General features: G+C 46.5%; 1 protein-coding gene across 1 annotated transcript; it reads left to right on the top strand.

Moving 5' to 3' along the window:
* Positions 1-29: 29 nt before the first annotated feature.
* Positions 30-17079, top strand: LOC132077346 (D-beta-hydroxybutyrate dehydrogenase, mitochondrial-like). Its single transcript, XM_059478938.1, has 5 exons — positions 30-137; positions 4026-4136; positions 9530-9671; positions 13258-13410; positions 14923-17079. Exons 1-5 carry the CDS (start codon positions 39-41, stop codon positions 15402-15404), a joined length of 987 nt encoding a protein of 328 aa, XP_059334921.1. The 5' UTR covers positions 30-38; the 3' UTR covers positions 15405-17079.
* Positions 17080-17338: the final 259 nt, after the last annotated feature.

Here is a 17338-nt window from a genome sequence, read left to right as displayed (position 1 = left end):
GGGCAGGGCCGGAGCGGCGGCGGCGATAGGCTGCGGCCATGCGGAGCGGCGCGGGGCTGCTGCCGGCGCTGGGCGCCGCGGGGGTGCTGCTCCTCCACCTCCTCCTCCTCCTGCGGCGGGCCCGCCGCGCCCTGCCCGTGAGTACCGCGGCGAGGGGCCGGGGCTCGCCCGGGGCAGAGCCCGCCGGAGGCGCCCCCGAGGCCCAAAATGGCGCCGGGCCGGGCCGGGCAGAGGCGCTGCAGGTGTCGAGGCCGGAGCCGCGCTGCCTGCGCCGGGCTGGGCTGGGCTGGTGGAGCCGACAGACGCTGTGAGGGGGGCGAAGCGCCGAGCTGGGCACGGCCCGGGGCGATGTGGCCCCTGCCGCGAGGCTCGGCCCGGCCGCGGTGCCGCGGGCGCTGCCCTCGGACCCCGCGGTGCGGCGGCTGTTTCCCCCCAGCAGTGCTTCACTGGGAGGGGGAACATGTTCGTATAATCATAGAATGGCTTCGGTTGGAAGGGACCTTAAAGATCATCCAGGTCCAACCCCGTCCCATGTGCAGGGACACCTTCCACTATACCCGGTTGCTCAGAGCCCTGTCTGCCTTGGCCTGGAACACTTCCAGGGATGGGGCATCCACAGCTTCTCTGGGCAACTTGTGCCAGGGCCTCAGCACCCTCACAGTTAAGATTTTATTCCCTAATGTCTTATCTAAACCTACTCTCAATTTAAACCCTTTCCCCCTTGTCCTGCCACTACATGCTCCTGTAAATGGCTTCCCCTCAGAAGTAGAAGGCCACAATTAGGTCATCCCAAATCCTTTTCTTTTCCAGGCTGAACAATCTAAATTCTCTCAGCCTTGTTTCATAGGAGAGGTGCTCCATCTCTCTGACCATCTTGGTGGCCTTCTCTGGATGCACTCCAACAGGTTCATGTGCTTCCTGTGCTGGGAGACTGAAGCTGGATGCAGCACTGCAGGGTGGGGTCTCACCAAAGTAGAGAGAGAATCACCTCCTTTGACCTGCTGTCCGTGCTGCTTTGGATGCCCAGGATATGACTTGCTCTCTGAGCCAATGTTTTTGCTTCAGGACCTCCAGCTCAGTCCTTCCCCCTAGAATGGCCAGATAACAGCTGTAGCCTCCCACTTCACTCCTTCACCCACTCTGCTTCTCTTACTTTCTCCATCCCTGTTCCACTTGAGAAAATACCTTCCCTTTAGTGAATATTTTCAGTTCTTTTTCCTGGGATTGAAAACCTCAACTTTCCAAACCCTGGAAAAAGGAACAAGCCAAGTTTACTTTGGAACTGCACTTATCCTAAAATCAATCTGTTTGATAACATCAGGGAATGGTCAGGGGAGCCATAAATGGGAACAGGATTAAAAAAAAAAAAATTAAGTCTAGGTAAGCATGCCATATTCCCACATTGTCTAGAGAGACAGGCTGAAAAAGTAGCTTCAGTTTCTTCAGTCTGTTCTGCAGTAAATATATAATTCTGATGGATCACCTGCATTAATAAAATAAATAATACTATTTAATAAACTGGCCATGTCCCAGTAGGAAATGCTGTGTACATCTGAGCTGACTGCAGGTTAAAATGAGGCTGCTCTGCTAGGGCTGCCTGAACTGTGAGTAATAGTGTTGTGGATCACACAGCAAGCATAGTGTTACTGTGCTCACATGCCACAGCAGCACCTCTGGTACAAGAAGTGCTCTAGCAGCCCCCAGGCATGCTGTGCCAGGCACCCTGGCAGCTCTGGAGTGCTGTCTGCCATGCAGTGTTTCCAGGCAGCCCTGTGTGACCCCGAGTGAGGGAGGCACCTAAGTTCCTCAGAATGCTCATTAAGGTCACTGTGCTGATAACTTATCCTCTCTGCCTGTCCCAGCATTGAGTCAAATTAAGCTGCAGATTTGCCGTATCAAACTTCAGGAACAGGCCCATTAAGCCTTATCTTAAGACTTGCAAAAGATAAGGGTGATTGGGCATTTCTGCATTCAGAAGTTTTCCTGGCATAGGGTCCCTTTGGCTGGGGATGGGGTTGATCCCTGCTGTCATCCCTGGAGCTCTGTGTCCATCAGGCATGGCACAGACAGGCACAGATGTGAGATCCAGTACATCCCTTGGGGTTTTGCATGCTCCTTGGTGCTGCTGGGGCCCCTGTCTGTTATGAGCCATGATGCTGGAGTCACGTGTTTTATTGCCAGCTATTAGGGTTATAGCAAATAACAATCACAAGATCCTTTTCAAACTGTAAGTTGTCACTCACTTTCCTTACTATTAAAGGCAAATAAGAGGATTTTTAAACTCATTTCTGTCTGCATTTTGGTTGGTTGATTTTTTTTTTTTTTTTTGACCTAATGATGGTTGAGGATTGGATATCTTCTTTGCTTGCCTGACCTGTGTTCTGGAAGTGATTACAGCTGCCTATTTCCTGCACACTAACTGCTCTTTTGGGAAGTCCCCTGCCTTGAAGATTTAGAGGCAAAGGCTTTAGGGAAATGAGAGAAAGAGAAAAAAAAAAGTCAAATCCTTTTTTTTTTTCCACAGGCCAGCTTGCTGAGTTATTGCCAGAGGTGACCTTGACAATTTCTGTGATCTGGTTAATGTTTGATTTTCATCTCTCTTAGAGTTGTGTCAGTCTAAATTAAATTCAGACTGAGCACTGTATATTTAATTCTCACTCATATTTTGTCCTTTAGCTGTAGCTATCTTTAGAGCTTTAATAGAGCTAGTCTGTACCTAGGTGCTCTTTGAGTATAGGTTATAGTATAATGTTACTGTGGGTGTTTGTATTATAAATGCAGGACAGACTTTTGATCAGTTCTTGTTTCAGCTGCAGCTCTTAACTCCCCTTTGAGAGCAGTTGCTTCAACATGAGTTATAGGACAGGGTGTAGCTTTATTTGCTTATTGTTCTCTGCTGAGGCTCACCCTGAGTTTGTGCAGTAATGTCCTGATCACTATCACCCTGCAATCGTTCCTTATTGCTGCTTTACTGCACCACATGTCAGCAAAGCAAGAGATGAGGGAGCAGTGGTGATTGACCCATTTCTCTCTGAAAATGTGTCTGACCAGCCAGTGCAATTCATACATAAATGTGTTCATATTCCAGCCATTGTGAATACACTAACAGGCAATATTAGCTGCTGATATCTCCAGGGAGATCTAACTGAACTCACTTCCTTATTGCATCCTCTGCATTTTTATTGCTGTATCATGTTATTGCCTCATGGATATAGTTTCAGTTTGGAGCATTGTGCAGCACAGCAGCTGGCAGCCTTCTAGCTGGGTTGTGTTAGCTCACATTGCTTCACACCTGTGGGGAGAAGATGGCTTTCCAGCAAAGACAGAAGTTGAATGGGCAGTGTTTTGCTGTAGCTTATCTTCAGGATTTGGGATTCTGCTTTCATATCTATCTCAACCCTGTGTTGTGTCATATCAAATGGAATATCAAATCTTCTTTCTCAATTTACCTGTCAGTCAAATGATAATGTAGGAGAGAACTGTAGGATTTGATAAGTTGTTCTTCTTAAAACTGCAGAGTTTCAGGAGGAAGGTCTAACCTGTAGTCACATTCCTGTGTGCTAAAATACAGCATGGAAAGTGGTGCATAGAGTGGGAGTAGGTGGGGAACAGGCAGCAGTCACTCAGCAGCTAAAAGAGCTGCTGTACAGTTCAAGCCAGTGACATCCTGCCATTTGGATGCTCTCTGTGCTGCTTTTTTCTTACTATGAACTGGTACACCATTAACTTCTTTTGAAATGATTCTGTTCTGCTTTGGCCACCAATACTTGAAAGGAATAGTTACTGCTCCAGCTCAGGTATCAAGGCAACACAAATTGCTACAGACAGCAACTGCATAAATTTGATTTCACAGTAGTTGGGAGGTGGTTGTGTTTGTGTACACAGGTGCCACTGTCACTTGCAGCAGGAATTGTACCTGCCCTGGCTGCAGGACTGCAAGTGGCTCCTGTGCTGTGGGGCAGGGTGGTGGTGGTGCCTGCATTGTAATATCTGATGATATCCTGTGACTGTTTTTCCTCACACAGGCTGAAGGAAAGGCGGTGCTAATAACAGGCTGTGACAAAGGTTTTGGACATGCTTTGGCAAAATGCCTTCATGCAAAGGGATTTACTGTTTTTGCTGGATGCTTGCTCATGGTGAGTGGAGAAATTAATAAAAATTTTTCTGATTAGAGAAAAACACTTCTCAAAAGAAAGCATCTTCATTTGCAGCCTCTATTTATCCTGGTTCAAGACCTGAGAGATGTGCAGTGGGCAGGGATTGTTACATTTTTGATTGCTTCATCTGCCTGTTGTATCTTGTACCTCATTCCTGTAATTGTGAGCTCTTTAGGGTAGGGCTCATCTGTCAACTGCATGTCTGTACAGTAGCTTGTATAGTGTGGCCCTGTTCACTGCTGCAAGCCTCTCAGAAATACCACAACACCATAAATCTGATAGGCCAAGATTGCAGTGACACTGTGGCTTTTTGTCTTCCATGGCGTCCCTGTTGCTGTCTTTCACAATGTCATTTTTTGTGGACACCCTCCCTAAACTCATCTCCAAGCTGCCTCTTCTGCATTATTAAGGCTCTGTTTCCAAAATGTCATGCAACTGTGCTTCTGCAGCTTCTGTACAAGCTGTTCAGTTTATGGATAGCTGAATAAACAAATTTACCATATATTTCTGACATCTTTAGGTCTGACTTCTGTCACATGTGTTTAGCAGGTGGCATCACTTGTAAGAGATAAGTTTAGACACACTAAATCTGAAGTGGTTGCAGACTCCTCATTCCAATCCCTGCTCATGCAAAGGACTTACAACTTAGTGTTGTGAAACCCTTTTTAAAAACTGGGCTGCCTCCACTGCCATGTCAGCTGGGATTTTACCTTTAGTATGCATTTTTGCTGTATTGCTAGTCAAAACTGTGATTTCTGACCTGAATTGTTCAAAATCATTTAACAGTCACTCATTTCTCCATTTGAAGATGATGACATCAGCACAGGTGCTCAGGGCATGATGACTACAGATTTTAGAGTACTGTGGAAGGTGAGAACAAACAAGGGTGGCCTTCTCTGCCTGTGTGATTGTGGCAGACATTACGTTCTTCCACCACACCAGAAGGGAAAGTTATTATCAGCTGACATATTGTGTAACTTGAGAGCAAGAGAGTCCTGTTGGATTACTGCCACTGTTTGGAAATTTCCATAAGGAGCCTCTGTAATTCCTTCAGTAATCATGTCATTTGCTGCTTTGGGATGCCTGTCTCAGTGCTGATGGCAAGTCAGGCACTCTGCAGAGCAGCAGATGTAGGGAATGGAAAGGAAAGGGAAAATAGGGTGGCTGAGGGAGCTGTTTGGAAGGCACATGCTAGTGTAGAGCAGAGAGGGACAGGCTCCATTGGAAACTCCATAAAGAGATGAAATGCTCCTGAAGTGAGGCCTGTTTGCTTGCTTGCTTCATTCTTGTGAGCTGCTGTAGGTTCCCAGCAGGGCCAGAGCAGGTGTGGGGGCAGTTGTCATGAAGCAGATTCCAGGCTCATAGTTCACACCTAGTTAGTCCATCACCACTTACATGCTTTTATACAGAGAATTACAGGGTCCCTGATGTACTATACCCCCACAGACAGCTCTTTAATTAAATACATCATAACAGACTGTAAGGTGCATCAGGAGCTTCTTAATGATCAGGAGCTTCTTAAAGCTCAGACAGTCAAATATAAAGTTACAGGAATAAAAAGAATATTGCATGCAGGCTGGGATAGAACTGGAAAGGATCAAATGGAAAAGAGATTACATTAAGCAAGGGCAAGTAAGTCTACTGAGAAGGTTTCTGTTAATATATAAGGATTAAGATGGAAAAACCACACAGAAATAGATTATTAAATAACCTTAAAAGTAGAAATTACGGGAAAAGTTGAAATAATAATTGTTTTATTTTCCTTGACCTTATTGAAAAAAATAATAATTTTTTGTGTCCCTACTGCCAGATGTTATCATGATGACTGTAGGCAAGAAAAGGTAAAGAACAAGGGATGTTTATATATAAATTAATGTGCTCAAGTTCACCAGGCCTGGTGAAATATACTTAAGGGCATTTAGAGAATGAGCCATTGTGATTTCTGCCCCATGGGTGATATTTTCAAGAGCACCTGGAGGCCAGGGGATTTCCAGAAGCCTGGAAGAGGACAGATATCATACCTCCCTTCCCAAAGGAGCTAGACCTCTGGAATTGCCAGCCAGGCAGCTCACCTTCAGTGCACTCGATGCAATTGCCACACACTGCCCTGTCAGTTTTACAGATGACTGCATCATAGTGTGATGCACTCTGCCTGTATAAGTTTACTGGGAACAAACTGTGCTGGGTCAATCTAATCTCATTTTGGCTAAGCAGCAGAGTGGCTGAAGGGGAAGGAATCAATGTATCCCAGTAAGTGTTTTGTCACAGTTTGTTACAGTCCCTCATGATAGTCTCATGAGCAAAATCATCCTCTAAGTGACTGCTGTTTAGTCCCAGGACCATATCCTTGGAAGACCATAGCCCAGAAGAGTTTGCACTCAGAAAAAAATATGCGCAGAAGCATGCAGAGAAGATGATAGGCCTTTTGGGGAACAGGGTTGAAAACGATCCTGGCAGGTCAGATGGAGTCTGAAGGCAGTTCCAGTGGTTTGGAATGCAGCAAGGACAAGCACGAGGTGTTCTGCTCAGGAAGCGCAGGAAGGCAGCGCCTGCATTGGCAGCAGGCTGGGAAGGAACTGGCGCACACGGGGCAAGGTGCCTGCATCCATGGAGCTCAGCATTGTTCATGGCTTCCTGCTTCCCCCTGACATCCCACTGAGCTGAATGTGATCCTGAATCCCAGGAGCTTCCCTGGGAAAAAGCCATGGCTGTGTCTCTAACAGGGGGGCTCTTCCCTGATGAACATCTGTGTGATCTGCCTCTCCTCAGCACCACTGCACTGGGATCCTCCAAACCAGAACAGGGGAAAGGAGCAAAGAAGGGAAGGGGAGACAGCCAAAAGCTGGAGCAAGTTGCCTCAGCTGGGTATAGGGGGTTTGTGGAGCTGCTGGGCTTCTCAGCCAGGAGCATCCCCTGCTAGGCACAGAGCCTGCAGGGCTGCCAAGGCAGGATAACCAGGGCATAGGAGATAGCTGGGAGGAAACCACACAGTCCCATTGAAGGCCCATGGAGAGAGCCTGGGCAGCAGGCTGGGCTGGAACACGATGGCTTTAAACTCTTATGGAGCTGGGAAGGGGAAGCTGGGAGATTTTTTGAGGACAAAAATCAGCAAAGGGAAGCGGAGAGAGGCTTTGCAGGAGCAGTTGAGCCATTGCTGCCAGCACCTCACTTGATTTGTGCTGCTGTGTGGCTCCTGCTGGGGAAGATCACAAAGATCATCCCTGGGAGAACAGTCTGGCTGCTCCCATGGGAACTGCTCTAGGTGTTATCCCAGCCAACAAATCTACCATTTTAAAAACAAGGAAGAAGTATCACATAGAACCTAACAAGGAATGTACTTAAAGCCCTGAAGACCACAGAACATAGGATTATGTTCAATTGCTTCCATAAAAATCTGGAGCTGCTCCATTTGTGGTGTTCTGGACAAACAAATTGAGCACTTTGTTTTACAGTTAAATAGTGGCTAAGGTGGTGTGTGCAACTATGAAAAGTGGTCCCAATTGATATTGCATGTTGAAGTCAGTCTTCCAAAATCAATATGTTTTGTCAATAATGAGTAAATTGTAGCTGGGAAGGTTGCAGATAGAGTTGCACTGATGATAGAGGAAAATTAATTTCCATATTAATAATACAAACAATTTTTACTGGATTTTTAAGTTGCCAGCCCATGACTTTGTTTCTTAAAAAGCAGTGGAAAGATTTCTTCTTTGTTTTATAAGTATTATGCAAGATTAGAAAAAAATGCAGGGAAAGGTCTTTTCAGTGCTCAAATGACAACTGGCACTTGCATGCAGGTACAGTTATGGCTTTTTATATAGGTACAATAAATCTCTCTATTTAGAAGCTGAATTTGCTCCACTTTACACACTATTAAGTAGTGAAAATTTGCTTTATAAAACTGGTGAGATGCAGGAGCATCTTCCAGAAATACATTGAGGCATCATACAACCCTCATCTGTTTCAAAGGGAATATAACATTTTGGTGACCGTGCTGTTGACTATTTGTAACACCACATGGAGATTGTTTTTGTGGCTAGATAAGAGGGCCAACACAGCCCGTCACACACAGCCCGTTTGATGTGCATTAGAAAAGCTTCCAACTTTGTTTGCTGTTCTTGTACTGGGAAAGAAGTTGGTTGTGAAATGACATGCAGCCATGGGGCCAAGAACTCATTCCTACTATTGTCATAATGCCAGTGTAACTATATATTGATTTTTAAGAGAACTGCCCTCTTTTGCTCATGTTTGTGATGGACATTTCAGCTCTTTTCCTTCATTATGTGTCATTGTTCACTGGACTGAAGGTGGAGATGAGGTGTTGTATACTCTATGAATTAAATAGCCTGAGATATTTATAAAAACGAAGCAGTGACATGTTTTTTACATCTGCCTGACTGCAGAGGCTGCTGAGCAGGTGACTGTGGGTGGGTTGCTCGCCTTGTTTGCCCTTGTGCTGTGGGAGGTGGTATCAAGTGATAAAGGAAGAGTGGCAGCCAGGCATGGTGACTCACCAATTCATAATTTCTTCCTCCCTAATGAGGCAGAGCTTGTGATTCAGGGAATAGTTTTGTGAATAAATCTCAAGCCTGCTGTGGAACTGTGTTGCTAATCTGTGCTCTTTTCACTTTTATTTGTTATTTACTACCTGAGCAAGGCTCTAAGGCTTAAGCAGCAATCTTGCCTGGAAGTGAGCAGGTAAAATTTGGAATTTTAACTGTGTTTACATTTCACTAAACAAACAAACAAACAAACAAACAACAAAAAACCAAACAAACAAAAAACCCACAGTAGTAACAGAATCTCTAATGATAACAGTGGAATGGGGAGGAAAGAAAGGAAAAGGGTGAAAAGGAAAGTAGAGCCATGAAGTTCTTATTGCCTATTGAGTGGTAAAGAAAAAAAGTTCTTTCTTCCTGAGCCAGAATCTCCTTTCATGCCTCATGTCTGTAATTGTGCTGCTGTGTAGCAGATCTTCACTGAACAGGTATTCCTGAACATCTGACTCCAGTTTCTGTACAAGTTATGTTACCCGTAGAGCACAGAGACTGAGGCTGTGGAGAGGCACCCATGGTTCTCCCCTGCTGGCGCAATATTTCAGCATGTTAGGGATGTGAAACCCATCATGAGGAGCCAAAAGCAGGGTGGGCTCTGTGATGCTTCAGGGCATTGGGTCACTGATGCAGTTCTGGAAGTGGTGCTGGAGGGAACAGGAGGGTGGCACACTGGTTTGTGCATAGTTGTGCACCAAGTTTACACCTGTGTATGCAGTTTCAGTAGCTTCTGTTTCCTGTCCATGTAAATATACGTGGCCCCAAGCTGCATTGCTGTTCTTGGTCCATCTTAGTGGGACACCCTAATGTTCTGTTGGACAGGATGAGAATGGAGATGGAGCCAGGGAGCTGAGGAACATGAAGTCTGAGCGGATGAAAGTGCTACAGATGGATGTGTGCAGTGACCAGGAGGTGGCTCGGGCTGTGGATTTTGTGAAGAGGACCTTGAAGGAGCCAGAGGAAGGTATGTAGGGATCTTTTGCTCACAGAATCCTTTCTGCAGAGCAGACCATGCATTTACCAAGTCTTTCTCTCTATGGACCACCAAAAGAGGGTTAACAAGCCTGAAGGCCTGTGACAGTATGTGGCTAGCAGTCAGGCTGTGCTGTTCTCGGGTCAGTGAGGACAATTGTCTTGTTATTGATGTGGCAGCCACATGGAAAGAGACCAAGACTGGCTGGAGGATTAGGCTTTAACTGCACATCCCATAAAAAGCCATGAGTGGCAGCTAGCCCACAAGTATCTGTGTCTTTGTCCTTGAATGTCTGTGAAGGACACAGAACAGCCAGAGCCTGATCCCTTCCTTGCACTCCTGCCACATGTGCTCCTAGCTCACGCAGACCTTGCAAGTGACCCTGCTAATGAAGAGGTGATGGGCTCTGGCTGCTTACTGCTGCTGTCCCCTCTGCTGTGTGGGTACAACTGAGTGCTGAGCTGGAGCACAGATTTGAACTGCCCCCAATCCTGGATTAATCTTCAGTCAGATCAATCCATGTTTTTAGTTTGCCATGCAACATCCCAGAGGTGATGTATAGTGGAATCCAGGGTAGGCTTGGCAGAGGTGACCTTAATCCACATGTCAACTTAAGCATGAGTCCAACTCATGGATCCCAAAGGCATGTCAAGGGAGATACGGGTTCTTTCCTTCTTTGAAGTGCTTTGGCAGTGGGATGTGAGTTTACAGTCAGAGCCTGATGTGACACCACCTGACTTCTTCCCATGTGATGAGGTGAGACTTCTTGCTCTGCATAGGCTTTTCTGCAGCCTCTGTGCCAGCAGCAAGCTGGCCAGCAGCTGTAGACACAGGCTGAGGGTGAACCGAAGTCTGACATCCGTGGCTTCAGGACTTCAGGGTTGTGACTTGAAGGTGGTTGCTCATCTTGAAGCTTAGATGAGTCTGCCATGGCCCTGGTTTTGTTCACAGCAAGTGTGAAGCTAGTAAATAACAGCAGCTTTAATCTTCATGCAGATTACGTGAGCACACCTTTCCTAAAACAAGCATATGAAATGTAACTGAGTAATGTACCAGCTCTGATCCCACACATGTTCTCTCTGCATGATTTTTCTTCCTACACAATCACCGAGCCCTCGTCCTGCTTTTCGCAGCTTCTTGAGCTTTTCCTGAAGAGCCCAGCAACAGCAGTGGTAGCAGAAAGCCTTTTTCCACTGAGTGAAAGCTTGGAATGGAGCAGCTCTATTGCTTCTATAAATGCAGCAGTGTTTGCAAAACTGTGTGTGTAGCAGGGACAGAGAAGGCTTGCATCCCTGATCAGCAAGTTGGACTGGTTCCTCCTGTAGCTGTTTGCCTCAGCACTGTGTACAAAGAAACAAAGGCTTCTTTTTAGGCCCATAGGTGTGACTGAGGTTTGAGGCTTCCCAATAAATAGTGCTCAATAAATAGGTACTGGAACATAAAGACTACTGAGACTGAGGTGCCTTGCACAGAGGTGTGGTTGCACACTGAATGGGGCCCCAGAGGAGTTGGTGCAGAACAGGTTTGGGACTCTGCATTTCTTTATACCTCTTCTCCCTGTGCTGTGCACATAAGGCTGAACTCTTTGGATAGGAGTGCCCATTTGTTTTTGGTCTCATGCAGCTCCCACTGTATTTGTTGACTCTAGAAACGTAATAGTGATAAGGCTCTGCTCAATAAACACACTGCTGTCCAGCAAACAGTCCTGTGACTGGGCTCCCCTCAGCACTTTGTAACGTGCCCTGATCTGTGAGCAATGAAATTCCAACAACAAATGATGGTAAATAATGATTCAGGGACGTTCATGAGAACTAACATCACAACCCAGGAAATGGGAAATTGCACAGAAATTTACAGGAATTTGGTAAGGAATGCTATGCAGAGGTCAGTTTGTGACCGACAGTTTGTCTTTGGTAAATTCCTGCCAAATTTTCTTAGAATGTTTTTTTGTTCGTGGTGAAATTACTCTGAAATTACAAAAGGATCCCATTCAGGGTGAGATGCTGTTCTGGATGCAGATCAGTGTGAATTTCAGTCATCTTGCCTCACTACAACTGGGAGCCACAGCTGTACACAGCTGGAAACAGCCTTCAGGGAGAACAACCTTAGCTGGGAACAGGGCAGGGTTACTGGGCCCATGTGAGGGCACAGTCAGTCTGCCAAGGGCATGTTGATGTTTTTAAGTGCAACGGGAGGTTAATGCCATTGCACATTGGCAGAGTATTGCAATTTGCTTATAAGACTATGTTTGGTAAAATACATGGTTACTATCTGACTGAATTAATACAGGGTGAAAGTTAAAAGACTTTCATGCATCAGAATAGGGAAGCCATGGAGCAGAGGCAGGGCAAATAGCCCAAAAGTTTTTGAGAGAGAGCTTGATAACATTTATCAACAGGGTGGCATGACATTGGTGCTTTTGATAGCAATGTTGGAGCTCCGTGGACGTAAAGACTCCTTCTTAGCCCTGTTAGTTCTTGGTAAGAGGAAGGTCCTGGAGTGGAAAGGGGCCCCAACTTCAACTGAGTCTAATGCAGCCCCAACAGGTCAGCCCTGACTCCAGCACAGTGAAAAATAACCATGGTGTAAGGGAGGACATCTAATGAGGAGCAACTTTGTTGTCTTGTTCCAACTCCTCTGTTTGTTCCTCGTGCAATTTATGGCTGCATAGTCCCATGCTTCAATAAATCCGTGGAGTATGGACTCAGCCCTACAGACAGTATGGACAGTATGGATTCAGCCCAGCCCCACAGACAGTATGGACAGTATGGTTTCAGCTCTACAGACAGGATGGACAGTATGGATTCAGCCCTACAGACCTTTGCCACTGGGAGTCCTGCAGCAATCGCTTTGAAGAGTCAAGTCCTTGCTGACCCGTTAAGTCCCGACATGTAAAGGGTTCATCACAGAAGCTCTTGGGAAGTGCAGTCAATTTAATTTTGACAGGACTGCATGTGCAAAAGACATTAATTTTTAAATTCCACTAGTTGTAAGGGTTGGTTGTAAGTTTGCTAGCTCCTGATAAAGTTAGGGTTGAGGGAAACCAAATACTTGGACTAAAACACAGCAGCTGTTAACCAGGCCATGAATGTACAGATCAATACCATGTACCATCCAAACAGCAAGCCAGAGTTGTGAAGGGGATTAAGAAATCAAAAATACCTGTTTTCTTTCCTTTTTTTCCCCCTTTCCCTCCTAATTGTTGGAGAAAGTCCAACCCCTTCCAAATTGCAGAATTCATTATAAAGTCACTGAGTGGAGACAAACCTCAGATCAAGAGGAGGCTTAAAAGAGAGCTAGATGCAGCCTTATAAAGCCCTAGAAGAGCGCTTGACTGTACAGGAGATGGTCAAGAGACAATACTTGTGTGGCCCCATCACTTTCCCTGATGTTCCAAACAAGCCCCTGGTGGAAGAAGAACATATTTCATCTCCTTGCTGGATTTTTTTCTACAACTTATTTCTATGAAAGTACCCAGTTTTTTGTTAAGGTTTTGGGTTACTGTGAACAACAAGGAAAGTGTTTTCTCTGTGACACTCTTCCTTGTCCCAGTCTTTAACCATGTGTTTGTTGGCAGGTCTGTGGGGCCTAGTGAACAACGCTGGCATCTCAACCTTTGGAGAGGTGGAATTTGCAAGTTTAGACAACTACAAGGAAGTGGCAGAGGTCAACCTATGGGGAACTGTGAGGGTGACAAAAGCTTTCCTGCCCCTCATTCGCAGAGCTAAAGGTACATGCTGGGCAGTGGGTAAGGCTCAGAGCTTTTGTAGCACAGCAAAGAGATGTAGGTAGAAATGCAAGCTGTACTTGGGGGAATGCCTGTGCAGGCCAAGGAGGGTTTCTGAGGATGCCATGTAAGCATTTGGTAGTACAGACTATTCTTGGGACAGGCCAGGCACCTACACAGCAAACATCCAAGATATCAGAGACTTTTGTGCAGTATTGGCAGATATCACACAGACAAGATAATCCAGAGTCCACAGAGTGGTCATGTTTGGATAACTGCATCTTCTCCCTTCATGTTGTTCCATTCACAGATGACTTCAGGTAGTGACAGAATAAATGAGATTAAATGACAGCCATTTCAGATGTCTTACAGGACAATGGTATTGTCAAAACTCTTTGTTTTATATTGAGAAAAGATATGTATGAGCAGAACTCTGAAGAGCTTCTTTATTTAGCATGTGTGGGAATGATGGTATAGGTGTGTGTTCTGGGAGGACAAAAGGGGGTATATTAAGAAGATTGCTCAGATGCCATTCCCAGACAGCAATTAACCACTAAACGAGCTCTATCTCACTACAAAAAGTATGTTACCCATCAGTTCAGCAGGTGGATCTCACAATCCCTCTAAGTTACACTTAGGTCTGGAATGAGACAGTAGAGCTGTCCACTTGTTTCTCAGCTGAAATTTCGAGCTGCAGAAGGGTATTGTGCTCCCTGGCTGTGAAAATGCTCTCTGTAAAAATAGCTGGTGGAATTTGAAGGGCTTGTTTGCAAGTGTATCTGAAACCATAGTGCACATAGTGCTGAGACACACAGAGGAGTGACCACTGCTGTCATTGCCCTAAGGCAGTGCCCCGAGGGCTTGTCATGGGCTGTTGGCAGGAATTAGGACAACTGCTCTTCACTGCCTGTGAACAGCAGCACATCAAGTCTCCCCTTGTTTGTCCCAGGAATGGCCACTGTAGAGACTTGTGGCTGACCAGCTGGTTGAGTGGGTTGTGCTGCTCATGCTGCAGGTGCAGAGAAATCTCTACTCACTCTCTGCCATCCAGCTCAGGTCTAAAAGTACACACATGTGTTAGGCAGATGAGCTGTCAAGCTTGCAGAAAGAACTAGAACACTTGGATGAAATCACACAGAGTTGTGAGCTTTGCAGCTCATGACACTCTAGGCTGGGAGCTTGAGCCCTTCTCTAGCTAGACACATGGGTGAGGCACACTCCAGAGAACACACAGCTAACAGTCTCGAAGATCATGGTACTTCCCTGCTTGGAAACGAGGAGGGAAATGTCTTGTATGCTTGGTGATTTCTTTGATGCAGAGGTAGGCATATGCACCATCCCCTGGAGAACAGGGGTTAGCCTCGCTTGAGGCAGGAGAGAAATCTCCATGACAAGGGTGTGTGTGTTCAAGATTCAGATTTTACAAATCAGCATCATCCCACTGAGTACCTTTCACTGGGATGTTCTGGCTGCTGCTTGTGCAGCTCATCCCCGTCCCTGCTGGTTTCTCTCTAGGCCGTGTGGTGAACATCACGAGCATGCTGGGCCGCATGGCGAGCCCGTCTCGCTCGTGCTACTGCGTGTCCAAGTTTGGGGTGGCGGCGTTCTCGGACTGCCTGCGGCAGGAGATGTACCGCTGGGGCGTGCGCGTCGTCCTCGTCGAGCCCAGCAACTTTGTGGCAGCCACGGGCATCCTGACGGCGGCCGGCATCGACAGGCAGGCCCAGGCTCTGTGGAGCGGGGCCACCCTCGCCGTGCGGCAGGACTACGGCCGCGAGCACTTCGCCCGCCACGTGGCCACCATGAAGTCCTTTGTGAGCAGCGGCCTGAAGGACGTGTCTCTGGTCTTGAACGCCATCACTGAAGCGCTCACGTCCCCGCGCCCCAGGAACCGCTACAACCCCATGGAGATGTACTGGTGGGTGAGGCTGCAGGTCATGACCCACCTGCCCACAGCCATTGCCGACTGGCTTTACATCCCCGGAGCCACGCTGTAAGCAGGCATCCCTCAGGCATCCCTCCAGGGCTCACACACAGGCTAGGCCTCACCTCTGCACTCCTTGCTGCTGTGTCTCCCCTGGAGATGCATGTGCTTCCACTTTCAAGTCCTGTGTTGTGGAATGCTAGAACTGCATGGTTTTGTGGTTTTTTTTTCCCCCCTCATTCTTGTTGTTTGCATTTCTTGCTGTGCTGATTAAAGTCGAAAGGTGTTTTCCTCTTAACTATGGAGGAAGCAGAGGAAAGTAAATATAACGTGTCAAATATGTGGCCAGTGTAATTAGGTCAGCAGATAAATTTGGCTTATTAATGGGCTCTTGCTTTTCCTTACAAGGGCAAACTGCTAATAGCAGAGCAAAGCTGTTGCTATGAGATGGCTTGAAGGGAGAAACTAAAATGGGAAACAAAAGCAGAGTTTTCCATTCAGTTGAAAATGGGTCAGTCACAGCCTTCCATTGTTTTCCTGATACTGCCAAGAAGCTCTGCTGTGCTGTGACTGTCTGCTCTTTCCAGGGAAACTGCAACACTGCCTCTAAACAGCCTCATTACCTAGCTGTAAAGAAGGGTTCTTCCCTCCCAGCACTGTGGCCAGGAGCTGCCAGAGCCAACAACTGGGCACATGATGGGCAGTGAAAAACCCTACTAATAATGAGGTCTGAGCCATCTTTCAGCAGCCCCTCTCCACCTGCTGCTGCTGAGCTTTGTGGGACAGAGTTTAAGCTGATGCAGCAAACAAATTTGGTTTCTTGGACTACTACCTTACATGCCTGAACTACTCAACTGTGATACAGACATTGCCCATCCATCCCCATTCCCCTCTGGCTGGTGAGGGAGATGCTGTTGGCTTTTCCAAATCAGTTTTTTCATTTATCCTCTGCATTTTAATAGTATGGGGCACTGTGCAGCTAGTATGGCCTGACTATGAGCTCTGGAAGGATGCTTTAAGGGACACATTTCCTATTTTTAATATTGCACAATGAAATCTCCATGTCACACAATCATCTTCTCAATCTACCTCTTGATAACTGATATGATATATCTCACCCAGTATCCCAAAGGGTCTCTTCTGTTGGCCACATGCAGGATTTCAATAATGTTTTCCAAGTGCATGGCTGCCTGCCATGCCCCATTCCCTGTGTTCCAGTGGTGACCACTGGTGGAGCAGCCAGTGAGTTGCAGGCACTGCTGGCCAGGCCGGGACCTGAGCCTCTCACTCTTAGGGACCAGCTTTTCCTTCCACTCTTTTGCCTTATGTGAGATTAGGTGGCTGTGAAAAGAGCATGTTGATTGCTCTTTCTTCATCTGCCTCTGCTAGCTCTGACTTGGAAACTGTGCCTTAAAGTTTTTGTATACCACTGTCTGCAAATTCTTGGAGTCTGCATGCAGCCATGAGTGCTGTGATGCCTTCAGGAGGAAAGCAGCTTTCCCTTGGAGATGCTGTCAAGGCAGCTTGTCTTAAAAGTAACAACTGCTAGAAATACTGCTGTGCAGTTTGTGTCTTTTGCAGATCATCTGCACATGAAGATTTCCTGGGATTCAGGACCCAGAAAGATCCCACTGAAGTGCAGCTTCAACAGTGATCACTTCTGCCCCCTGCCCTGTGAAATGTGATTAATGTTAAGTAGCTCTGATTTGCACAGAGAGAAAAATAAATGGTAAGATTTTTAAAGCATATGTCTCTGGCTCCAGTGCTCATTTCTACATTTGTTTTCCCACCTCCTTTGAATCTGAGGTTGGGATTTAATTAGGTTCAGTAATTAAGGAAGTGGTTTAATAATAACAATTAATGATGTTTCAGCAGGTAGTGGGTTTGTGGAAGCTCAGTGAGAACTGCCTGGAGCAGAATGGGCAGCATGGCCCATTTCCTCAGCAGCAGGCAGTTAGAGAGGCCTCTCTGTAAACACTGTCAGTGTTTGTATTTTGTGTGGTTTCC

This window comes from Ammospiza nelsoni, chromosome 10 (genome assembly GCF_027579445.1).
Source record: "Ammospiza nelsoni isolate bAmmNel1 chromosome 10, bAmmNel1.pri, whole genome shotgun sequence".
NCBI classification, from domain to species: Eukaryota; Metazoa; Chordata; class Aves; order Passeriformes; family Passerellidae; genus Ammospiza; species Ammospiza nelsoni.
Note: the sequence above shows the minus strand (reverse complement) of the source record. Positions and strands in the feature narration are given on the sequence as shown.